General features: G+C 41.5%; 1 protein-coding gene across 2 annotated transcripts in view; it reads left to right on the top strand.

The window, feature by feature from the left end:
* PHF2 (PHD finger protein 2) overlaps nucleotides 1-16,314 on the top strand; it is a 287,511-nt gene that overhangs the window by 204,672 nt on the left and 66,525 nt on the right. For both annotated transcript variants that reach the window (XM_033926403.1, XM_033926404.1), the window contains 2 exons: nucleotides 4,563-4,652; nucleotides 13,072-13,431. In XM_033926403.1, the coding sequence (XP_033782294.1) occupies nucleotides 4,563-4,652; nucleotides 13,072-13,431 (450 nt within the window). The remainder of the gene's footprint in view (nucleotides 1-4,562; nucleotides 4,653-13,071; nucleotides 13,432-16,314) is intronic.

Here is a 16,314-nt window from a genome sequence, read left to right as displayed (position 1 = left end):
CTCTTAACATTTGCATATCTTCTTCCCATTGGCTAAGGCTCTTTGCCTGCATTGTGATGTCATAGAGCTTTATGGTTATAGAAACCTAGAAACATGATGGCAGATGAAGGCCAAATGGTCCATGTAATGTAATGTAATGTAATTTATTTCTTATATACCGCTACATCCGTTAGGTTCTAAGCGGTTTACAGAAAATATACATTAAGATTAGAAATAAGAAAGGTACTTGAAAAATTCCCTTACTGTCCCGAAGGCTCACAATCTAACTAAAGTACCTGGAGGGTAATAGAGAAGTGAAAAGTAGAGTTAGAGGAAAAATAAAAATAAAATAAACATTTTAACAAGACAGCATTGATCTAAATACTTTGGAAGGTAGAAGAGAGGAGAGAAAGGAATAGAAGCAGAAGGGGGCGCCGTTGAACAGTAGAATTCTGGAGAAATTTAAATGATAGAAATAGAACAAAACAAAGACAAAAGGCAAAACAATAGATAAGATCAAGATAACATATGATCAAGAAACTTTTATTTTTACTTTTGTGATTATAATAAACATACCGAGAGCCTCAGAATAGTACCTGGCTGGCTGATGTAACCCATTAAGGGTGGTTTCAGTTGGAAAGATTTTCACACACACCCTCTTCTACAAAGCCGCGTGGTAATGGCTCTGAAGCCCATAGAGATTTAAAGGGCTTCGGGGCTGTTACCGTGCAGGAGCCACTAGCGTGGCTTTGTAGAAGAAGGGGGACAGTCTTTTATGCTGGTAAAACCCGTGTTCCCCCAAAAGTGTCTTCTGAGCATCTGGGGATATTCAGCCTTCTAGATTTTCAAACACTGCTGCAAAACCTACCTCCTGTCACTTGAAATCCAAAATGGTGTTAAGCCGATATGGAGCGGCTATTTGATGTCTGTGGAAAACTGGGCCTCTCGGTAATATTTTTCACATCTCCGAGTGTCGCAAGATAGCAGTCTTGCTGTTCTGGAGTGACAGTAGCCCAGTAAAGAATTTCTTTAGTGTCTCTTTCCAAGTGTCAGGCCACCGTGAGACAATGAAAAAGGCTATTCTTAAGTGAGGTTCATGCAGGGGATGAGCAGGTAAGCAGAAGTGAAGCTGGGCCTCAGTATCTTATGTTATTTATTTATTTATTCATTTTTCTATACTGGTCTCTCAGGGGAACTCAGAACGGTTTACCCAAATTTTTCCCTGTCTGTCCTGGTGAGTTCACAATCTTATCTAATGCACCTGGGACAATAGGGGGATTAAGTGACTTGCCCAGGGGCACAAGGAGCAGCGTGGGTTTGAACCCCCAACCTCAGGGGGCTGAGGCTGTAGCTTTAACCACTGCGCCACACTTTTTACCACATAGGGATTCAGCAGTCTGACATTTTCATTTCTTAACACATAAAACCAAATATTTGTCTGTAAATACAAGATGCCAAACATATCTACCATAAATAGAACTTATCTTAAAGGACAGATGGAGAGAGAAATATGTCACACTCACTCTGTTATATCTTCTGCACAATTAAAAGATAGAACCTTATTTTTATTTATTTATTGGGGGAGTGTGTGGGGGGGGGCAATCTGGCAGCTTCCTCTGCTTGATTTAAATTGCACCCAAGATGGCGTCTTGGGCTGGATCCACAACTTCGCTTATATTTTTATCTCCTTCTGACCAGCTTAACCCAGCTTTGGAGTGACCATCTCTGACCTGAGCCCACATACCAGGGCTCCCTCTAGAACAGGGGTGTGTCAAAGTCCCTCCTCGAGGGCCAGAATCCAGTCGGGTTTTCAGGATTTCCCCAATGAATATGCATGAGATCTATTTGCATGCACTGCTTTCAATGCATATTCATTGGGGAAATCCTGAAAACCCGACTGGATTCTGGCCCTCGAGGACCGGAGTTGCCCATGTCTGATCTAGCCCCAAGTCTTTAATGAACAATCATAAAAAAATATATAAAAATATAATCATAGAACAGTTTGTATCCAAAAGGATTGATGAACCCAGACCCCATAGAACACTATTCTATAACACTATGGCCTAGATCAGGGGTGGGCAACTCCGGTCCTCGAGGGCTGGAATCCAGTCAGGTTTTCAGGATTTCCCCACTGAATATGCATGAGATCTATTTGCATGCACTGCTTTCATTGTATGCTAATAGATCTCGTGCATATTCATTGGGGAAATCCTGAAAACCCGACTGGATTGTGGCCCTCGAGGAGGGACTTTGACACCCCTGCTCTAGAACCTTACACTATATTTTAGAAAGTGTTTCAATATATCTTTTGCAAACAGGGCCCTTAGTCATGGGCGCGAGTACATTCTTGACTTGCTTGTTTCTTGACTGTTGCATCCTATTTATCACGTTTCTTCTTTCCCTTCATGTTCTTCTGTTTCATTTCTTATTATTTTTTACATTTGTTTGGCATGAAAGAGGCAACCTTTGTAACTGTTTCTTTGCTAAATCTACTGTGCTCTACTTAAGAGGCTCAGTTTTCAAAATAACACAGGTACTTACAAAGAAACAGAGAAAATGACCACAGATAATGACCATATGGCCTATCCCGTCTGTCCATCCACACCAACTACTGTGCTCTACAATCTTGCTCACCCTCGGAGATTCTCGGTGTTTGCCTCACCTTTTAAAAATTCAGATGCTGTCCTTGTTTCCACTGCTTCCGCTAGAAGGCTGTGCCGTGCATCCACCCTTTTTTCTGTAAAGAAACATTTCCTTAGATTACGACTGAGTTTATTCCCTTCTACCCTCAGACTTCTGACACCTCATGCTAGAGCTTCCTTGCTTAAATAATTTTTATTAAAGTTTCACAACAGTACAGTAAGCGGAAGTATAAACAAATACAACAAAAAAGTAAGAAACTCCCACAACACAGCCTCAAACAACCCAACTATGCCCACCCCCCACCCACCCACTCCCAGGAGCAGCAGCAATCAGTTCAAACAAAGCATTATAGAAACTATCAATATATCAAACAAGCAAGTCAATACCAAATTTATCTCTAAGATCAGGAGTCAAAGTATCACAAAAAGGATTCCAACATTGTACAAATAGATGACCTGCTCGAGAGTCCAAATCAAGAATATCTCTGCGTTCCTGCAAGGCTTCTTCTATCATGTAGGATCTCCAATGAGAGATCGTAGGCGGGTACGGAGAAATCCGGCAAGCCAAAATACTCTTCTTTCCAAGCAGAATACGCTTTAAATTTATTTAATACACTGCAGAGTGGTTTACAATTAAAGAAATAAAAAGCCACACACATGACAAGAAAATGAATGCCAATAATAACAAAACAAAAATGCACTTTTTGGTTTGAGTGGATTTTACTTTATGAACACATTGCGCTTATTCAACCATACAATAATGGCATTATGGTATGTGGCATTGGGCTAAAATAAGCCTTTCAACGTCTGGGTCTATTGAAAAGCATAAGAGCTTTTTGGCAGCTGGCTCTCATCGTTTATGACTTCACACTAAGGATACACTTAAAAATTATTTCTTATGTGAGTTTGGGTTTTTTTTTTACCTTTTTGGTTGGTTTTGTTTTAGTGCATTCCCTGTGGGATTATTGCCCAAGTTATATATGAGGAACTCTTAAGTAAAGGCAGAAAAGAAAAAGGGGACAAAAAGGGGGAAAAAAAATATACCGCCACGGTAGTAAACCCTCAATGTCATTTGCCACCGGCTGCACCTTAAAAGATTTCTCAAAGAGGCAGGTTTTCAACAAGGATCTGAATTTAAAATAAGAGGGCTCCAATCTTGGCTGAACAAGGCAGAGAGTTCCAAAGAGAGGGAGAGACACAGAAAAAGGCCTGATTTTGGGTTAATTCATAATGAACTTTAAGTATGGGTGGAATCTGAAGACGTTGAACATTTAACGAATGGAGAATACGGGGGTAGACAATAGAAATAGATGAGATGGGACATTGCAATGAATAGATTTGAAAGTGTGGATAAGAAACTTGAACTAAATGGGATTGAATTTTAATTTGTAAGGGTGAAAACTTGGTCACATGAATTTGGGCTTACGGTAGTAATATATAATATCCATCATTTAGGTATTTTTTTGAGAATTGCTTCCTATTGGGGCAGGACCTGGAAAGTCTATTTTATAAAGGCATCTAGGCAGCTATATTGATTTTATAAATTAGACTTATAATATTTGCCTTTTTGGACTTCATATCCTATTATAAAATCAAGCCTGTAAAGTCTCTCCCTTAGTATATATCAGGGGTCTCAAAGTCCCTCCTTGAGGGCCGCAATCCAGTCGGGTTTTCAGGATTTCCCCAATGAATATGCATGAGATCTATGTGCATGCACTGCTTTCAATGCATATTCATTGGGGAAATCCTGAAAACCCGACTGGATTGCGGCCCTCAAGGAGGGACTTTGAGATCCCTGGTATATACTGTACATAAATCACAAAATATTCAGCCTGAGATGGAAAAAGGTAGCATTCTGACTGTGTTGAGAAAATGATAAGGAAGACTAGGTTTGCATAAATAAAAGATTTATTTTGGATTTTGTTGTTGGGTTTCTTTCAGGCTTTAATAGAGCATGAAGATGAACTCCCAGAGCATTTCAGGCCATCACAACTTATCAAAGACCTTGCCAAAGAGATTCGAATAACAGAGGTTGGTGTTTTTATGTAACTCTTTATTAGCATTAAACTCTGCCATGCTTAATGCAACTAAGACAAAATGATTATAGTTTGGCCCAGAAATTGGTAATTGGTCATCTTGAGTTATCCTTAATTCCGGTGATATTTTGCATATAGAATCATCTTCTAGAGTATTGGGTGTTGGAGTCTTCTCTCTCTTTTCAATGCCATCAAGATCATTTTGCAGTATTGGTCCAAACCATTATCTTGGCACAGCTGGATTACTGTAATTCCATGTATGTGGGATTAAGCAAAGGAAATAAGAAACGGCTGCAATTGATTTAAAATGCTGCAGCTAGACTGATTTTTGGAAAGAAAAGTTGAGAGTTCAATTTAAATGTGCCTATATAGTTGATATCTTTATCTCTAAACACCATGAGATCTTCAGGCACGGGAACAACTCATATATATAAGCTCTCTTTTCCATCAATAAGAGGAATTGAGTCCATTAGTAAAATTTCACACTCCTTTTCCATACTTATTAACTGCGATATGGAATGGACTACCTCCTCAAATTAGATCGTGTTTATCTTTTCAGATCTTTCGCAAAACCTTCAAAACCACTATGTTTCATTGCTTTTTTAAGCTATAGCTCCAATGAATGTTAATGGATCTTTTTTTGTGATCTAATTATGTAAACCGAATCGAGCACCTATTTTTCAGAGATGATTTGGTATATAAGACTAAGAATTGGATTAGATTAGAGTTCTGGAAGCTGGAACTGGATCCCAAGGAAACTTGATTTTTTTGCAGTCTGTGATACTACTTCTTATGGGCTAACAAGAGATGCACACAGGAGATGTGCCTATGTCTTTGTCTTCAAATGTCAAGCTCTGTCATGAAATAACCATGACATGTTGAAAGAAATGCATTTGCTTATTTTTGTGGTGAACCAGGGTGGCCAGAAAAATAGCATTTGGCCAAGGATGGTGTGGATGAATTCTCTAACCTTTTATTTATAGCTGGTACACACATTCCTGTTGCAACTACAGTGGAACATTGGTTTACGAGCATAATTCGTTCCAGAAGCATGCTCGTAAACCAAATTACTCATATCAAAGCGAGTTTCCCCATAGGAAGTAAGGGAAACTCGCTTGATTGGTTCCACACCCCTCCCCCCCCACGGCCACTGGAACTGCTCCACCCCACCTCCCTACCTCCCCAAAAGACCCCCATCCCCGAGGCCACTGGTGCTCTTCAACATCCCCCCCCCCCCCCGCTCTCAAACGCCGCCCTCCCGCAAACTGGCATCACCCCCCTCGCAAATGCCAGCCCGCCCAAACTGAAGTCTTAACCCCATCTGGCACTGGCATGCAGCACCAACCCACAGGAGGTGCCGGTGCCCGAAGATCGTGCTGCTTGCCATGCCTCTCTCCGAGATTCTCGGAGAGACCGAGAGCCAGAAGGCCTTGAGCATGCGCAGATGCTCAAGGCCTAGTCTGGCAAGCAGCATGATCTTCGGGCACTGGCACCTCCTGTGGGTTGGTGCTGCGTGCCAGATAGGGGTAAGGCTTCAGTTTGGGAGGGTGAGCATTTGCGAGGGGGAGCGATGCCGGTTAGGGGGGGGGGGCGGCGTTCATGGGCGATGCCAGTATGCGGGCGGGGGGACTCGCAAATCGAGTCACGATTTGCGAAAATGTTTTGCTTGTCTTGCAAAACACTCGCAAACCCAGGTTTGACTGTCTGGTGAGCTGTTTTACTGTTCTAATTTGCCCTGATAATTATCTGGGTACTGATCCAATTCAGAAATATCGGTGGTACCTGGATAATGTCAGATTCCATCTTAGTTCTGCCACTGCCCTCAGACTGACCTCAGCAGTCAACCTTGATATATGGTGGTATTATCTGGAAAATGCCTCTAAATATCACTGACTAGTTCAGGTGAGCACTAGTTATTTGGGGATCAGGTGTTGCTGCCTGTATAACTTGCTTTGAATACTGGCCCCTGAAACTTTTAGGTCCCGTGTGTGTTAATTTTCACTGTCATTCACTGAATTGCATTTTTATGCTTTAATCCAGGGGTGTCCAACCTGCGGCCCGAGGGCCGCATGTGGCCCCGTGAAGTATTTTGTGCAGCCCCGGTCGAGGGCGATGCAGTGTTTTCCTCTGCTGCTCCCGGGTGTTTACCGTCTTGTCGGCTCCCTCCTCTGTCTTGCTGCAGTGTTTGCGCGTTTGTGCGACCCCCAGAAACATTTTTTTCGGCCAGTGTGGCCCAGGGAAGCCAAAAGGTTGGACACCCCTGCTTTAATCCATGAGTGTTTTTTATTTGGGGGCAGTATTGGAGTTGGGGAAGGCAGGAGGCAGTAGGGAAAAATTTTGAGTTCTTCTTCCTCAAAAGCTGGACAGTGGGATGGAAGTAAAGGTGCTCATTAGTGATTGAGGCCTTATTTGTACTCTACATCAAGGTGCTTCATTACCTGCAAATAGCACCAGGTGCATAGAGAAATGTTAACTCTTTCGGTGCCTGAACTCTTGTCATCTGCAATCGTTATCTAATTTTTAGACTGCTAAGATCCATATGGCATAGAATTCTTATGAGCGTCGAAGCTAATACCGCCACGGCCGGTGATTTAAAAAAAATCCTAATGCGGCTTCATAAAAGGGAGCCTAAATTATGGAGGGAAGTTCCTACTCCTTGCTGTAGGCAAAGTTTAAAACAGGGATGATATAGGAGGAGATGGATTCCTTGGATGCTGGCCTGATACCTCTCCTGCAAGTAGGAATTAGGGTTTTGGAGGCAGTCCTGATTTACCATAGCTACACTGTTCAATGGTGCTTCTCACTTTCATCATATTACACCTCATCTTTTGTCTTTATACTGATTATCAATAAATTACTGATTCATAAGACTTTGCAGAACAAGAAGAACAAGGAACCGGCGTGGCTCACTGTAGCAGTGAAGGAAGCGAAGACTTGGTTTAAAGAACGGAAAAGGACAAAAACGGAAGAAAACTGGAGAAAGCACAAACAACATCAAAGCAAGTGCCATAAGGCGGTAAGAGGGGCCAAAAGAGACTACAAAGAAAAAATAGCTAAGGAGGCCAAAAACTTTAAGCCGTTCTTTCAATATATTAAGGGGAAATGACACGCGAAGGAAGCAGTGGGGCCGTTAAATGACCAGGGAGTACTAAAGGAGGACAAAGCCATCGCCGACAAACTGAACACATTTTTTGTGTCTGTGTTTACCAAAGAGGATATATCCAATATACCGGAAACCGACAGGAAATGAAGACGGGAAACTGACAGGGACGACGGTTAGTCTAGAAGAGGTATGCAGACAGATTGATGGGCTTAAAAATGATAAATCTCTGGGACTAGACGGCATCCATCCAAGGGTAATCAAGGAACTGAAAGAGGTTATAGCTGAACTGCTCCAACTAATAGCCAATCTGTTGATCAAATCAGGAAAGATTCCGGAAGACTGGAAAGTGGCGAATGTTACACCAATCTTCAAGAAAGGTTTGAGGGGAGATCGGGAAACTACAGACCAGTGAGTCTGACTTCGGTACCGGGAAAGATGGTAGAAGCACTGATAAAGGACCGCATCATTGATTACCTTGACGGACATAATCTGATGAGGACCAGCCAGCACGGCTTCAGCAAAGGAAGATCTTGCTTGACAAACTTACTGCACTCCTTTGAAGGAGTAAATGGGCAGATAGACAAGGGTGTCCCAGTCAACATCATATATCTAGATTTTCAGAAGGCATTCGACAAAGTTCTGCATGAATGCCTACTTCGAAAAATTGTGAGCCATGGAATCGAGGTCAGACCAATGATCCATCGTGCCCAGCAGTCCACTCACGTGGCGGTCCTTAGGTCAAAGACCAGCTCCCTATTTGAGTCTAGCCTTACTTGCATATGTTCTGTTCCAGCAGGAACTTATCCAACCTTGAAGGGTGTTTTTTCCCTATAACAGCATCCGGGAGAGCGCTCCAGTCCTCCACCACTCTCTAGGTGAAGAACTTCCTTATGTTTGTACGAAATCTTTTCCCTTTTAACTCTAGTGAGTGCCTTCTCGTTCTCTTCACCTTGGAGAGTGTGGACAACCTCTCTTTCTCTAGTAAGACAATTCTCTTCAATATCTTGAATGTTTCGATCATGTCCCCTCTCAGTCATCTCTTTTCAAGGAAGAAGGGGCCCAGTTTCTCTAGCCTCTCATTGTATAGCAACTCATCCAGTCCCTTAACCATTTTTATTCCTCTTCTCTAGACCCTTTCGAGTAGTACTGTGTCCTTTTTCATGTACGGCGACCAGTGTTGGACGCAGTATTCCAGGTGGGGGCGTACCATGGCCCAGTATAACGGCATGATAACCTTTTCAGAGCTGTTTGTGATCCCCTTCTTAAACTTACTCTGGCTACTAAGCTCCCAGGGTCACCATGATATGCGCATTTCTGACTGCAATTAGAGTTTGATGTTAAGTGCCTTAAGGGGGGCATTTGATAAAACTTTTTTTTTTACATTATACAGTATTTTCTCACTATCTAAACAGTTTCCTTAAATTAGTGCTGTACGATGTCTTATTTGTAAGAACTTCACCTGCACCAATTATATGTGTTCAGTTCCTTCAGGCTGAACCAAAATACAGCTTTCCCTCCATCGAGGTAATTTTGTAATTCTTTTCCCGGTTGTAAAACCTGTTTCACACTTGGAAAAAGACATATAAAATTGCAAGGCTAGATATTTATTATTTATTTATATATATACCACTTATATCCTAAATGGTTTACATTCAGGCACTTTTATCATATTTCCCTATCTGTCCCCCGGCGGGCTCAAACTCTCTCTAGCGTGCCTGGGGCAATGAGGGGATTAAGTGACTTCCCAGGAGCAGCGAAGGATTTGAACCCACAACCTCAAGGTGCTGAGGCTGTAGCTCTAACCACTGCGCCACGCACTCCCCACATGCGTGTGAAATGTATGTGCATTGAAATTATGAATTTTCTTTTCTGTAATCTGCATGCAGGATAGTTCGGGTCAGTGGCATAGTAAGGGTGAGCGCTGCCCGGGGCAGTGTCGCATCTTCCTGTTCCCTCTGCAACACATCCCCGTCCCTTTTTAACTTCTCTGGCATGAGCAGTATGCCCATGTCAGTGTTGGCGCCCTTTGACATCACTTCTTAGACGCGGGGCCCAGAAGTGACGTCTGGGGTTATCTTAAGTTTTTGACATACATTTCTTCATTGGTCTCAGTCCTGAAGTATGATTTCACAACGGTCTGAAGAACAAAGAAATCCAAACATCCGTATACTTAGTAACATAGTAGATGACGGCAGATAAAGACCCGAATGGTCCATCCAGTCTGCCCAACCTGATTCAATTTAAATTTTTTCTTCTTAGCTATTTCTGGGCAAGAATCCAAAGCTCTACCCGTAACTGTGCTTGGGTTCTAACTGCCGTAATTTCCGTCAAAACCCACTCTATCCTATCTAAACCCTCCCAGCTATTGAAGCCCTCTCCAGCCCATCCTCCCCCAAACGTCCATATACAGACACAGACCGTGCAAGTCTGCCCAGTACTGGCCTTAGTTCAATATTTAATCTTATTTTCCGATTCTAGATCCTTTGTGTTCATCCCACGCTTCTTTGAACTCAGTCACCGTTTTCCTCTCCATCACCTCTCTCGGGAGCGCATTCCAGGCATCCACTACCCTCTCCATAAAGTAGAATTTCCTAACATTGCTCTTGAATCTACCACCCCTCAACCTCAAATTATGTCCTATGTTAATACCCTTCAAGTATTTGAACATCTGTATCATATCTCCCCTGTCCCTCCTTTCCTTTAGGGTATACAAGTTCAGAGCTTTCAGTCCTTCCTCATATATCTTCTGGAGCAAGCCTCTTATCATTTTTGTCGCCCTCTTCTGGACGGCGATAAAGACACAGTGGTGCATCCTTTTTTTTTTTTTTTTAACAGCCCCATTTTTGTTCTTACACTGGATTGTGTTGAAGTGATTTTAAGTTCATCTATTTTGCTAATGTTTGGACAATGGGCAGCTCTTCTACATGCTACACATGGACTAATTTCTGTCTGGAAGTTGTCAGTAGAACTGAAGAATATTTTTAGTTATCACTTTTCTCCTGTACCTTGCTCCCAGTTGCTTGGGTTGGAATTTTGTGCTCCTTCCATGCAAATCCATCTCATACATGTCTCTTTCTATTCAACTCAGCTCAGTACTGGACTAAGCACAGAAATGAGAGGCTTGGAAATTCAATGACCACAGGCCCACAGTTATGGATAGGGTTGTATTGCGTTACACTGCAGTTTATGCCTTGCACAGGGCTAGTTCCTGTTTTCTTGTATCCATATTGAAAATGTACATCTGCCATTGTGCCAACTGCAGGCTTCCACCATATGTCACTCTCTACTTTGTTTTTGTAAAGTCAAGCTGAGGAAGCAATAGTGATCGTTCAGTGAGAAAACTTAGATACATCTGTGCAAATCTTGTGGTTGACATAAATTCTGCAGGTGGTAAGCTTGTGTTTTGTTTTAATGGAAAATAAACATGACACTTTGTGCTATGCTCGTTTCTGGGTGATATTCAGTCTCTAGCGGTAATTGGTTGGGTTTTTTTTTTTTTAATATGATCTTCCTTGCTGATTGACTGCATGGACAGCCAATCAGCTAGTAGCTCTGCACAGGCAGGATGGACTTGCCTTAACGCCTGCCCGTGCAGAGCCGCTGCCGGGAGTCTAACAAACCTTTTTCTGCCCCAACACACTCAACGTGGGCCCGTGTCTGGAAGGCCTCAGCGCACGCGTGGACATCAGACACCATCACATCGATATGTGCGAAGGCCCTCCAGACTCGGGCCCTGAGCTTGAGGACTTCCAAAACCTGGACAAACTGCCGGGTTTTGGAAATCCCTCTATAATAATAATAACAGTTTATATACCTCAGGACCGTGAAGTTCTATGCGGTTTACAATGATTAAAAGACAGGGACAGATTCTTCACACTGTGGGGAATCACAAGTACAAGGGGGCACTCGGAGAAATTAAAAGGGGGCAGGTTTAAAACAAACGCTAGGAAGTTCTTTTTTACCCAGAGGGTGGTGGACACGTGGAACGCGCTTCCGGAGGCCGTGATAGGACAGAGCACATTACAGGGCTTCAAAGAAGGTTTGGATAGGTTCCTAGACAATAAGGGGATCGAGGGGTACAGATAGGAGTTGAGGTGGGTTATAGGAATAGTCAGGGACCACAGCACAGGTGATAGACCTGGAGGGCCGCCGCGGGAGCGGACCGCTGGGCGGGATGGACCTCTGGTCTGACCCGGCGGAGGCAAATTCTTATGTTCTTATGCTACAAATTGAGTAGAATTAACAAAGTTAAAAGCTAGTGATTAACAGCTCTAGGGATCAGTTATTGTGGAATAAGATTGTACAGGTCAGTTGCCTAAATACTTCAGGAACAGATAAGTTTTTATGATAACTGTAACCATAAAACATATTTCATTTTATAAAAGAGGAACTTCTTCAATAATTTCTTAATTATACAAGTTTCCCTGCTCACGTATATATTCAGGGATCTCATTTTCCATGCCTGTGGGCCTATGCAGGAGAACATGCTCGCTCTAGAGTCTAGACACTTTCAGGTGCAATTGTTTAACAGTTGGAACAAACCAGTCAGTATGTTCCACAGAACGGAGTTTTGGGAGCAGAACATATATGCTAAGCCTGAAATAGTACGCCGGGGGTGGGGGAGGAGAGGCACCGTTGCCAGCTGACTCGCAAACAGGACATTTCTCGTGGCACACCTGGAATCTCATTGCAGCACACAGTTTGCGATTCACTGATGTAAATGTTAGCGACGTGTACGGCCGTTAAGTGTGATTCTATATATGGAGTGTGCTTTTTATAGAATCACGCTGTATATAGAATCAGGCCCTTAAGTTATATTCAGCAGATATGCTCCCAGGAGCAAGGTAGGGAGGAAGTGTTGCATTTCACGTGGTTTTGTATTTTCAAACGCTGCGTGCTGTTTTGGTCAACATAATAAGCGCAAGTTTCTGTTGACACTTTTTTCCTCAGGCAGTTTTCAAAGTTAAATTTTTAATTTGAGTGCAATTTTTGAATATGAAGATGGGGGGGGGGATAGATGTATTTGATTACAATTTTGATTGAATTTAGGTGCTATTATAGTGTAATATGATTGTATAATATTGTCGCACTTATTTTTGGCTTCAAAATGAATAAAGATATTTTAAAAAACAAAAAAAAAGAGTACCCAAAGTGAAAGCATGTATGTACTTTTACTTTGGAAACCGGAGCAGAGACAGTGGGTACAAATTCTCAAAGGCCTTTGCAGCAAGGCGGTCAGTTTGAAAATGGCTTCCTTTGTGATAACTGGACTTGAATGTGTGTTTTTTTTTAAATTTTCTTTAAAATCCAGAATGCATCTAAAATCAACAAAACGGAACTGAGTGCCAGCATAAACATGGAGGAGATCCATGCCGTGGAAAAAGAAGAAGCACTTACACCCAGACCAGAAACCCCTCCAGTGGAGAAAGTCCAGAAGAAAAAGATAAAAACTGTGAAGACCCCAAAACCTCCCAAACCACCTAAAGTTCCCAAAATCCCCAAACCCCCCAAAGAGCCTAAACCCCCTAAAATCCCAAAGGCCAAGGAAGGGGGAAAGAAAAAAGCAAAGAAGCTAAAGGAAAGTGCACCACCTTCCATTCCAGATCTCGACCTTTTGGAAGCACATACAAAAGAGGCTTTGACAAAAGTAGAAACGCCCAAAAAGATCAAGGTTGGTGAGATTTCTGCTGTGCTATACTTTCTTTATCCATGATAAAGGTGGTTTTAGAGTATTAATATTACTATGATGTGATATGTTAGTGATTCATTTTTAATGTTTTTTATGTGCTGTTTCTTTTATTTTTTTAATTTATAACATTTTATTGAAGAAATCAGTAAATATACAATAATATAATACAATAAAAGTCATTAAATTAAAATTCATCATATTAATTTCCAAATATATCTTTAATTTCTTCAAAACATATTTCAAAATTACCCATTACATCTCTCAGTACCCTCCCCCTAATTCCTACCCCCCCTTCCCTTTTCCCTATTCACCTCTCCCCCCTATCCTCCCCCAAAATTTAGTTTATAACATTTTATTGAAGGAATCATACTAAACCCCCCAAACCCAATGAAAGTTGACAAAAATAAAGAATAGTAAAAATAAAGAACTGTTTCTTTTAATGTAAATGTTTTTTTGTTCCATGCTTAAGTTTGTCTTTTTTGAACCTTTCCAATTGTCTACGTTTCTCTCTTTGTCACGTATGGAAAAGGATAAGACCTAAAGCCCTAATATGAAAATATGAAGTGATTTTCCCTCTGTTCAGCTAATCTAGCCTATGTTCTAGTTAAGTTTTCTTAGTAACCGTTAAAGATATCTTGGACCTAACCAAAGGTGGACTTGAGCTGGGGACTAAGCTAAGTAATTTTATTTCTTTCAATGCATTGTATAGATTTTTCTTTTTCTATGTTTAGATCCTGCTTTCTGTACAAGTTTATACATGATATGTTTAATCTAAAATTGATAAATAAAATAATAATAATAAAAAAGAAATAGAGACTTATAAGATCACGAAGGGCATAGAGAAAGTGGAGAGGGACAGATTCTTCAAAACTTTCGACAACTACAAGAACGAGAGGGCATTCCGAAAAATTAAAAGGGGACAGATTCAGAACCAATGCTAGGAAGTTCTTCTTCACCCAACGGGTGGTGGACACTTGGAACGCGCTTCCAGAGGGAGTGATAGGACAGGGTACGGGATTGGAGTTCAAGAAGGGATTGGACAATTTTCTGAAGGAAAAGGGGATAGAAGGGTATAGATAGAGAGCTACTATACAGATCCTGGACCTGATGGGCCACCGCGTGAGCGGACTGCTGGGCACGATGGACCTCAGGTCTGACCCAGCAGAGGCACGGCTTATGTTCTTATGAAATGTACAAGTAAGTAAGGAGCTCTTTTACCAAGCTGCAGCTAATGCAGGTTTTACCATGTGATAGCCATTAGCATGGACCCATGATAACAGCTACTGTACATGAAAACCAGCCAGTGTTGTAGAAAATCCCATGTTACCTATTTAATGTGGGTCGTATGCGAAAAACAGGTAAAGAAGAGGAGTGACCACAAGTGACCGCTGGAGTGCGAGTTCCAAGTTTCCAAGGGCTCCTTTTACAAAGGCACGTTTGCGGTTTTAGCGCGCGCTAGCTGCTACAGCCTCCTTTTAAGCAGGCGGTAATTTTTCATCTAGTGCGCGCTAATCTTGTGCGTACGCTAAAAACGCTAGCGCACCTTAGTAAAAGGAGCCCCCCAAGTGTTATTGTTATTTGATATACCGCAATTCAAGGGCGTTATCAATGCGGGAGAAAAGAATAGATAAGAATACACAGAATTATAAATTTAAGAGGGAGCTACAATATTTGATAGGAAAGGAAAAGAGAGAGAAAAAAAAATTATTAATTAGTTAAACGTATATCTGTATCCTGCATTCAGAGTCTCAATCTATAAATGAGGAATGAAATCAGGAATTGTGAGCATCGTTGAAGAGAGGTTTTTAGATTAGCTTTAAATTTTTCAAGAGAGATTCCTAACCTTAAGTTGGAGAGGTAAAGAGTTCCATAATGATAGGTCGGTACCTGAAAAGATTGAAGAAACAAATGAAGTTGTATACAACATGTTTAATTGAAAGGATGTTAAGGTTTTTCCCCCCAATGAACGTAGCATACGTGAGAGTAGGTAAGGTATTAAGTTTGTCTAGATAAGTGGTGATTCATGAATTCTTGTCTCAAATGCAATAAGTAAGAGTTTGAATGTGAGTCTATGTATAATGGGTAACTAGTGAGTGACTTTAAGAAGCGGGATAATATGGTCATATTTCTTAGCTCTTACTATGAGTTTGATTGAAGCATTTTATATTTGTAGGAAATTTAGTTCTTTATTGGCGATACCTTTATATAGGAGAGTTACAGTAGTCTATCCGACTTATGATAAGAGAGTGTATTAATAAATTTAATGAGAGGTTTGAGAGAGCGGATTTTCCTAAGATTAAAAAAATCATTGAATGACAGAGGATATTTGAGATTTGAAGGTAAAGGTACTGTCAAGTGTTAAGTCCTAAAAGTTGAAGATTTTTCAGGATTGAGAAACAGGTGGTGGTTGAGTAACCAATTGGTGATGATAGAGAGTTTAGAGTATCAGTAGGATTTGTAGAGCAAGAAGTATCGGGAGGATTTATAGAGTGAAGAAGCTGAATGTCGTCAGCATAGACGAAGTTGATAAAATTGAGCAATGGTCAAGATTGCGCAATGGTCAATAATGGAGACATGAATATGTTGAATAACAGTGGGACTAGTAGAGATCCTTGTGGGACTCCAGATAGGGGGCATGAAGAGTTCTGGCATAAGTGGAAGAGAGCCAAGTAAGACAAGTGTCAGACATGCCAATATCCTGAAGCTGTTTGAGAAGGAATAAATGGTCAACAGTGTCAAAGGCTGTACTGAGATCTAGTGAAATGAGAACAGCTGTTTGATGATGTTCTATATCAGGGGTAGGCAATTCCAGTCCTTGAGAGACGGAGCCAGGTCAGGTTTTCAGGATCTCCACAATAAATATGC

This window comes from Geotrypetes seraphini, chromosome 17 (assembly GCF_902459505.1).
Source record: "Geotrypetes seraphini chromosome 17, aGeoSer1.1, whole genome shotgun sequence".
NCBI classification, from domain to species: domain Eukaryota; kingdom Metazoa; phylum Chordata; class Amphibia; order Gymnophiona; family Dermophiidae; genus Geotrypetes; species Geotrypetes seraphini.
This window is presented reverse-complemented; position numbering and strand designations above follow the sequence as displayed.